The sequence below is a fragment of the Larimichthys crocea genome, chromosome XVII, assembly GCF_000972845.2.
Source record: "Larimichthys crocea isolate SSNF chromosome XVII, L_crocea_2.0, whole genome shotgun sequence".
Classification (NCBI taxonomy): Eukaryota; Metazoa; Chordata; class Actinopteri; family Sciaenidae; genus Larimichthys; species Larimichthys crocea.
This window is the reverse complement of record NC_040027.1, coordinates 19473965-19483923: the sequence shown is the minus strand read 5'-3', so window position 1 is coordinate 19483923 and position 9959 is coordinate 19473965. Positions and strand designations below refer to the sequence as shown.

Here is a 9959-nt window from a genome sequence, read left to right as displayed (position 1 = left end):
AAAAAAACATTGTGTGTGTGGGTTTTTTTTGTTTGTTTTTGTATTATCTATATCTTGATTGCATGATCAAGCACACTACCCTGAACCAATCCCATTTTTTACACCAGTTACAATAATACAAACATCTGTTTCATAATTTTAATAAAGCCAATCCATGATATACAGATATATCACAACATTAAAATATGTTTACAGTACAACAGATCATTTGTCTCCATGGGATTAACTGGATCCTGCCTGGAAAATCAGTTATGATTCTTAAATAAAAACCTTCCTCAGAGTTAACACATTGTCATCTCCTTAGCATGGAGTTTCCAGTGCGACAACAATAACAATGCATATAGAGGACATAAGCATGTAAAAAACTCTCAAAATATTGCTGTTCTCCCTAACGCCGAGTTAATCTCATGAGCACAGGGCAGGTAAGCAGTTCGATGAATCGTCAAATACAGCACATGGTTAGAAAAAATGTATGATAAAATAAAGTTTTATATACTGACACAGTTTTCTGCTTTACCAGGTAAAAATTCAATCAGCATCATAAAATAAACATCTCTTGTGTAATTGGATTAGTGTGTTGTTTTACTCTACCAAGGAATGAATGTGGTGTTATACACACAGCAGGAAAAATCTAACTGCTTGGATAAAGTCAAACTTTTTTTCACTATATTTGGAATCGTTCTGTATTAAAAACATAATTTTCTACCTTTTTCTTTTGGCTTACCTACTCGTAATCTTTTCATTCAGACTGATGTATTTAAAGTTCGATTCACACGGACACAGTGGAAGCAGGAATGAGGATAGAAGGAGCAAAATACAAGAGGCACTTCAAGTCAGAACAAGGTTATCCTTCACCTTGGATCAATGTTTAGCAACTGACATTTTCCACCATAAAAGCAGCCTCTATTGTGCTGATAAATGGCTGATCTGTTAATTTACTGGTCATGGTAAAAGCCACCATCGCTGCTGAAACTCTCACTTTCACAGCCCGTTCTCTCCAAACTGACCCTGGAGTTGATCTTTTGAGATCTTACTGAGACGGTGATAATGAATACCCGTTAAGCTGAGGAAATCATAGATGATCCAGATGCAACCTTATCTGTAAAGTTAAAACAATGACTTCAGTACTCATGGTGACTGGCAGCATCCGTTATTTAGAGCTATTACTTTGCATGTTGTGAGTGTCGTATGTGTGAATGGAAAAAGAAGGACAATAGCTTCATCTGTGTGTCTCCTTTTCTGTGCTAGGGGCTCGCCTTCATAGCACTGACAAGGTAGCCCTTAGCTTTGATGATGCCCCTGCTCTTGACAATAATGGAGTAGCGCAGGACCCACTCCAACCTCCAGTCAGTGATGTTCAGGTCCTGCGTTCCCTCCTGCACCGCCTCCTGGAATGTGGCTGCTGACATCAGTTCTGTGAATGGAAACATGAGGCCAAGAGAGGAGCCATTTAAAACTCACATAAAAATCACAGGTACGGGTGAACTGTGCAGCTTACACCGTGCAGAGAACATGAAAATGAGATTCACTGATACAGCAGTTACAGAATTACAAATATTTAAAGACAGATATATGGTTTAAACTGAATTTCACCTTTGGGATCGTTGTGTGTGAGCAGCTGGATGTCAAACTCCTTCGCGAAGGCTGTCAGGTCAGGAGGCATCACGCAGCAGGAGGCCAGGTTGACCTGGTTACTGCTGGGCCTCACCTGGTACGAGAGAGGGCACGTGGTCAGTGACTGGATTTATTTAGTTTAACATAGGAAATGGCACTCAGGGGTTCTTTAAAATGTAGTATGAGTTAACACAACATACAGTGTCTGCCCAGCTAAAAGATGATACAATTCAAACTTCCCCACTCACCTGAGCCCAGTTGTAGAGCTGTTCCAGCAAGTCTTTGTCCAGGTCAGAGGTGCCGATAGCAGCAATCTTCTGGCTCCTGACCAGAGCCTCCAGCTCCTCCCAGGCTGGCTGAAGGTGTGCCAAAGTTTGGCTGTCGCCCTCTAGAGGCCCAGGTGGTGCTATGATAACAGAGTCGAGCTGGGACACAGCCAGTGTCTGGCAGGCTGGGGATAAGAAACAAACAAGGTAGCTTAAAAAAAATTCATAGAAATTGTATGTGTTTTTTTTTTTGTTTTTTTACAGCTCATGTAAATGTTGCTGAAGAGATTTAAAACTCACCCAGCTCCACTGCTTCTCTGATCGAGGACTGAGTTGACTCGCACAGGAAGAGCTTGGCTGCAAAAACAAGGCAACTGTAAACATGTCGTCCACCACATACGGCTATGGAGCATAAATCATACTTATTACCTTTTAAATTATCTTTTAATTAATTTTTGTTTGATTGAACCAAGCATTAATTAGGGATGCTCTGATGAATATGTCAGCTATCGTTTCAGGGATTTTCTCTACAAATATATTTTTTAAATAAACTGTACAATGACAAAAATAATACAGTAAATAAAAGTTTTCCCAGCATAAAAAAAAGTATTTCCAGCTGCGTTTACAATTTCTCTTCACCTCTCACCCTGTTTGTTTGTTTACACAAAGTTTAAGTAATGAGATTACAGCTTAAAGCACACAAACCCGGACCAAGTACAAGGAAAGCTAATGAACATGTTACTCTACAGATGTTCTTCAAAAGCCAGTACTGACCCGAAACCTTCAGCTCCTCCCTCTCTTCAGGTGTGATAGCATCTGTTTCCTGGGTAATGGAGCAGTCCAGTGTATCTGGAAAGTCCTACATGACAAGGAAAAGACATTTTATTTATTTACAGAGTACCTCACTTGTTTTGTTTTCACTAAATGTGACAAAGAATGTAAATGTTTGAGTTAGAGTTAAAAATGTACAACATAAAGGGAGTCTTTTTTTTTTAATCACAGGCTGCATCACTGACAGATTTTTAAGTATTTTGCAGTTCAAGCCTCAATGAAAGAGATTCCCTGTGGAGTTTTTCTTGTAAACAAACAAAAGTTGTGTTTACATTCGGTGTTACTCACCAAAAAGTGTATCTAAGAGGTCTGACAAATGTGATGCATGTGTTTCCTTCTGCAAGGCTAATTTTTCATAAATGTTGGAAAACCTGAGCAGGCGGTCTTGTTTTTTTCCTGACTTTGCCAACCATTGCTGCATGGCGCATTTGAATGGGAAATATGTTGAGTATGTCTCTGTATGCGAGACAAACTAAACAGGAAGCCACTCATAGTAAAAATACTTAGAGCTATGACAGGTAAATAACTTCACAACATTAATGATCATTATGAGCGTGAAGGACACAGGCCAAGAGTGCTCCCACTAATATATTTGGTTACAACTGGTTTATTCACACTGTTTGTTGATTTTTTATTTGATACATTTATGAGGGCATTTTTTTTTTTAGGTAACATGACATGACATGAATATTTCACCCCGTGTAAAACTGCTGTTGCAGCCTTTATGTCAATCTGACAATCTGTCAAGCTGGAAAAGTGACTCAGACATGAGACCTGCATGTAAAACTGCATTTACATAACTGAAAGAGGGTTAGTATTACAGGACATGAACTCTGGAAAATTTCGAGCAGAGGAACTTTTTCTGCCAAAAGGGAAATACTCAGTACAACCAAAGAACACACGACTTGCATATCCTATTCTTGAAATTAAAAAATTTCCCTACAGGGGATGTTTCTAACGAGCTTAGTATTTGTATTTAACACTCTCTCTTTTCCAACTCTTTCAAACCTCCCCCATCCCTAGCAGAGTCCTGTGGGCACTGTGATAAAAGATGACACAGATTAGCTCGAGCCTAGAAAAACAATCAGAGCAAGGGTGTGTTCAGCAGGAATGGTGGCTCAATACGTGGGACCCTGCAGCCGTTAAAATCTTAATTTAAATCTCTTCAGAACACGTTAGTTAGCCCAAAACAGATCAGACAATGAGTTCTTCTTTCTAGAAATCCTGTCAGCTATTAAACAAATCTTCCAGATGAAAGTTTCTGTAACAGTCTCCTTCCCCAAATATCCCGACAGACAGACGCACATTTTGGAATGCGCCTCTGGCAGCCAGCGCTGCATGAACATTCATCATGACAGCTTCTTTTCAGTAAGCCATAAGGCATCCTTTGATGTCCATCACTAAAGTTATTCTATCGTGCAAAGCACTGGAAGCTTTCTGCCTGCCAGCGTAGAACCACGTTATTGTGAAACTCACAAGCTGCAGGTCTAACCATGAGTGACGCACATGCAAATGCTATTGTTTTAGTGTGAGTTTATTATTACGAACCAGCATAACTGGTATAGCAGAGCCTGAATTAGCTGATTTATGATATCAAATTGAGAACAGCACTACGTGAAAACACTAAACAGTCAATTGTAAATGTATCCCCACCTTGGACGGCGGTTTTGTTGTAGAAAACCAGTCGCTCAGTGTGGCTTGAATGCAGTCTTGAAGCTGAAATAGAAGAATAAGAGGAAATTAACATTTATGAATTTCTTCCCTGAAACTTCGCTGAAGCTGAACACCTTTTTATTCCCAGCAGACTCGACATCTGCACAGCTCTGATATGCCGCTCTACCAACTCTCGGCTCACGGTGTGTTAGAAACAATGAAATCAGTTGGACAAACCTTAACTATTTACAAAGTGGTAAGCACGGGGTGTGGAGGCCAGCTTGGTCAGTAGTGTAAGACGTGGATGGTCCAGATGAGGGAGAGAGACTCAGCAGAAAATGTCAAACAAGCCAAAACTTGAAGATGTTGAGCCGCTCAGAGAGAGAGAGAGACAGACTGGTAGAAACTTAAGAGGTAAAAACTTGAGAAAGGCAGCTGATTGTCGTGTCAAAGTCAAAGTCAAAGTCAACTTTATTGTCAATGCTGCTATGTGTACAGGACATACAGAGCATCGAAATTTCGTTTCTCTCTTGTCCAAAACAGTATGGACACAAGTATAGTAAAAGATGATGTAAAAAATATATAATATATATAGAATAGAAATATACAAATCTAAAAATATCTCTATCTATCTATGTCTTATTCCCTCTTATTTATGTTGTGTGGCTCGCTCGGTTTTCCATTTACATCTGTGTTTTGATGAACTGGGAACAAGACACAGCAATCAACTATCTTAAACTACATTTCCTGTATCTGTACATCAAACTGTGGCAACCTTTGCTCTTCATCACAACAATCACGTTATAAAATCAACTTTGCACACACAACACCCAAATACCAGTCACGCTTCAGAGGTAAACTGCATGTGATGTGACACAGCTTAAAACAATGACATGTGAATGACGTATATGATCTTGAAAAAAAGAAGAAACAGGTCTGACCAAATCTGTTCAGGATGTTTCAGATGTTTCAAAGTGTCAAAACGCACTCTTAAATATGAGGATGTGCTACTTCCTATAATAAACTGAATATCTTAAAGGTCTAAAATGAACTTGTAGGTTCATTTTAATGTATGGATACTGTGTTATAGGTTAATGTATGTTTAATTTGTGTTCAATTTCCCTCTGGATCAATAAAGTATCTATCTATCTCTGGGTTAAACCTGTAAAACAAGCTTTTTTATTTTAATTTAGCCTCAGGGAAACTGTGGTTGACCATTTGCTAACATATTATAGACAACATCTCTGTTACTCTAACAAACCAATCAGTCAATCATCATGTGAAAAACAGTATCCAGCTGCAGCGCTGTGTTTATGGCTGCTGGGGTTGTAGTTTTTGATCAATAAAAACAGAGTGGCAGCGGCGCACCTGCCTGCAGAGGGTGTAGAGATCACCTGTCCTGGTTTACACTTCACTGTGAGCAGTCAGTCATAAACATAAAGTCGCTTATGTCGCCTTCATTACATTAAACAACACACACACTATAGTCAAACTTTCGAGCTAGTAGTTAGCTGCTCCACTTTAGCTCAGCCCTGTAACATACACACCTGGACAGGTGACAGCTTGAAGTTAAAAAACAAACCCCCCCTGCCTGCCTGCCTGCCTGTCTTTATGGGGCTGCTCAGATAACGTTACTCACGTCTTATTATCAGTGAACACACGCTGGTTAAATATTTAGCTGTGTAGCCTAACGTTAACTTAACGGCTAAGCTAACGGCGCTAAGCTGTCACAACATAACCGACCAACGGTTAACCGCCGGTTGGAAACTAACGGCTAACGGCTCCTTTACCTCCTCGCTGGGTGAAGACGGACATTTCTTCTTCAGGCGGTTTCTGTTGACTAGATTCCCGGTGTGGAGCCGGAGGGTCTTAGCGTGGTTCAGCCACATCTTCGCCGCCTCAGTGTTCGTGTTGGTGTTTTGAGGATCCATGTGCTTTTTTTTTCCGCTAGCGAGCTATACCGAGCCGTGCTATAAACCGGTGTCTGCGCCCGACGAGCTGGCTGCTGTTCACTGCTGATCAATGAGCGGATCGCCGACAATAATGATACCACAGCCCCCCCGGCAACTGTTAAAAAATCATACAGTCAGGATGACTTGCAGTCAGTGTTGACTGACCTGCTGCGGGGCTGGGGACTGCTTAGTGGCTGCTGTGGAGCTAAGCCGGTCGGTCACGCCCACACGGAGGTGTCAGTGACTGTCCGGTAAAACCTGGTCAGGATCGCATGGAGCAACCGGAAACCTCCACAAGACACAACTGGATCCACGGAATGGACTCTGGTTTTAAACACAGGCCCAGTTCTGACCACTAGATGGTGCTGCAGTGTTTCTAATGATTTTATCAAACAGCGCTGACAGTCAACCCTATATTACACTGTAACTAAATACATTTACTCAAGTACTTTTTTCACACACTGCTTTACTAGAGTATTTACATAATCTGCTGCTTTATAGATAGATAGATAGATAGATAGATAGATAGATAGATAGATATGTTGTTGATCATCAACATCATTAAGTCTATATAGTCTAACTATATACAATTAAATTAGACTATCGAAAAATGAATTAATGAAAAATCAGAAGAAAAGAAAAGAAAAGAAAAGAAAAGAAAGAAAATAGCCTGGATGGCAGGAATTCCTTTCAGACATATTCCAAAGTTTTAAAGAAAGTCTTCCCAGAAGAGTGGAGGTAGTTATAACAGAACCGAAACCTATCAATCTGGAAAACATCCACATAGGTTTCTGTATCTTACAAATAGACCTCCACTACATTTGGTTTTCGGTAGAAACACATCAAAACTAATTACATCACTGGTCTGTATTCAGGATTGAGAAAAACATCATTAAGTCCTGAGGGAAATTCAAGCATCCAGTGGCAGCATGAGACACAGTAAACATGCATAAAAATTAGACCTATGAGATAAATCTGAGTTAAAATAAACCTATGAAAAGATTTTTACAAATAGAGAACTATATAAAAAGTAGAAAAAAATAGAACAAAAAAATAAAAATTTATAGAAAGAACTGAAAAAAAGAGATAAAAACTATATACAACAAAATTAGACTATCGAAAAATGAATTAATGAAAAATCAGAAGAAAAGAAAAGAAATTAAAGAACTTAAAGAAGATAAGATAAGATAAGACAAGGTAAGATACGAGAAACAGTTTACAATACACAAGATAGATAAGAAAGTACTAAATAAATAAAATACAAAAGATCTATTAGTGTTACGGGAATTTTAAAGAAAAACCCTTAAATAAGGAAGACCGGATTCAAAGTATCAAAGTTTAAGTTGAATTGATTCTTGTGCCAGAAGGAGCGCTTCACAGTGCAACACACAAAAGGGGTTACAGAGAAAAAGGCTCCCAGAGGAGCTCTGACAGTTAGTTCTTATACATTTTTCTAAAAATGGGCTGTCTCAACCCCTGTAAATTGTTAACAGACAATTTGCATATATCAAGAAACAATAAACTAAAAGTTATATTTGCTACATACACTTTTCACGTATATGGATATGCATGATGGATCAAGAAGTGTGCTGTGTACACACATGGTGTGTATCATTATACTAAGATGCACATGTCTTATATGTGTAATATCTGGGTGTTTACCTCAACAATAAACTGGACTGGTCAGACAACACAGACGTCCTGTACACAAAGGGTCAAAGTCTACTTGCTGAGGAGACTGAGGTCCTTGTAGGACTCTGTTGAAAACTTTCCATGACACTGTGGTGGCATCTGTATTATTCTATGTAGTCATCTGCTGGGGAGGGAGAAGCACAGAGAAAGACAGGAAAAGACTTAACAAACTGGCCAAGAGGGTCAGCTCTGGCCTGGACTCCTCTTCAGAGGAAGTTGGAAGGAGGAGGATATTAGCAAAACCGACATTCATCATGAACAACTACTCTCACCTCCTGCACGACACTGTGAAGGCTTTAAACGACTCCTTCAGTAACAGGCTGCTACTCCCACCATGTAAGAAGGAGCTCTACCACAAGTCCTTCAGTCAGACAGCTGTCAGACTCCATCTTGTCTTGTCTTGTCTTGTCTTGTCTTGTCTTGCCGTTCTGCATCTTATATTATATTTCTGCCATATTCTGTAAATAGAGCTCCCTAGTCTGATTTCAACTTTATAACAACAGTTTATCAGGAATCAAGAAGCAATCAAGGGGCTCGCACACATCCATAAATTCTTTGCAGATGTGGCATAGCACTTATCCAAATAACAAATAAGATTTTGTAGATTATCATTTAATTCAGAGATTATGTGTGATGTTTTGGGAGAGACAGGAGTTTAAGAGTACGTTTTTTTCCACCTTTCTTTATAAGTTTATCAGCAAGAGTCCCTTTCCTGTTCTATTGTGACATTTCCCCTGTAAATAAAGCCAGGTCAGCACCTTTGGGACTGAAAGCCAAGCTTTTTATGGCCCAAATCTCAGTGCATAACATTTATTATCTTCAGACTGAATGGCAGGAAATCCTTTCAGACACGTTCCAAAGTTTTATAGAAAGTCTTCCCAGAAGTAGTTATAGCAGAACCGAAACCTATTAATCTGGAAAACATCCCCATAGGTTTCTGTATCTTACAAATAGACCTGCACTACATTTGGTTTTCAGTAGAAACACATCATTGAGTCCTACGAATGCTGACATATGGGAATAATATTCGCAGTGGTGAGATATTTATGAGTGCAGGAGTAAATCAAATCTCAACTCTTTCTTCATAACAAATTTGTACACACAGGGGCAATGAGACAGCGGTCAGGAAACTAACTTCACACTCTCTGTGTTTTTAGCAAGTCTTTTGGTGAACTTTTGGTTGGTCATATTTTACAATTTGAAAAAAATAACATATAAAAAAACAACAGAGAACAGAGAACTGATTGATTTGCAACCTTTAATTGTACAAACAGACCGATGTTTCATCATGAACAAAGCTAAAATGTAAATATAAACACACTGAACAAGTGTTCTTTGAAAATTTGGCTGAACAATATTTCAAATTTAAAGGATAATAAATCCAAGGGTGGGACCCTGTGCAACAACACCAAACCAGAAACAATAGAACAAAGGTATAATTGTAAAGTTACAAAGATAAAAATATAGGAAATTAAATTTATAGAAAATATAGATGGACCATTCAAATTCAGATAAAAATAAAAGATACAAACATTTAAAGGGGGTGCATGAAGTTGCATTGGTGTTACAAAAGCTGCGGCCCTGACAGAAAATGGCATTGTTAAATGCATTCTTCTTTTAACTCACAATGCAGCAGAAAAATCATGATATAAACATCCAAAACCGCAGCCCTGAAGCAGATACCACTAACACATACCAGACTCACAACAACATTCTATAAATGGAAAGCATGAAGAAGAGGTATTAGACCAGTAAACCTTTTTATAGAGCAGGACTTTGAAATTCTTTAAGAGAATATTTTCTTTTAACATATCCGGATTGTCTTGGACATGGAGCTTGTCTTAAGTATCTTTTACATGACCTCCCATGGTTTGACTGAGGTTGTTCAAGGCTGAAGAGCCAGATGAGCCTACCATCTCCCTCTGCTGCCAGTTGAACCACTAAAACACGA

General features: G+C 39.0%; 1 protein-coding gene across 1 annotated transcript; it reads right to left on the bottom strand.

The window, feature by feature from the left end:
• Positions 1 to 124: 124 nt before the first annotated feature.
• gclm (glutamate-cysteine ligase, modifier subunit) lies at positions 125 to 6614 on the bottom strand. The gene is made up of 7 exons (XM_010745273.3): positions 6155 to 6614; positions 4365 to 4427; positions 2655 to 2739; positions 2181 to 2237; positions 1863 to 2065; positions 1594 to 1708; positions 125 to 1414 (listed from the first exon to the last, which is right to left on the bottom strand). Exons 1-7 carry the CDS (start codon positions 6293 to 6295, stop codon positions 1245 to 1247), a joined length of 834 nt encoding a protein of 277 aa, XP_010743575.1. The 5' UTR covers positions 6296 to 6614; the 3' UTR covers positions 125 to 1244.
• Positions 6615 to 9959: the final 3345 nt, after the last annotated feature.

What these genes read in the sequence shown, in the direction of transcription:
- gclm (XM_010745273.3), bottom strand. Translation starts at nt 6,295, where the DNA reads ATGGATCCTCAAAACACCAACACGAACACTGAGGCGGCGAAGATGTGG. An exon ending in CGTCTTCACCCAGCGAGGAG is followed by an intron (nt 4,428 to 6,154) that starts GTAAAGGAGCCG and finishes CTTCTATTTCAG; the next exon opens with CTTCAAGACTGCATTCAAGC. An exon ending in GGAGGAGCTGAAGGTTTCGG is followed by an intron (nt 2,238 to 2,654) that starts GTCAGTACTGGC and finishes TTGTTTTTGCAG; the next exon opens with CCAAGCTCTTCCTGTGCGAG.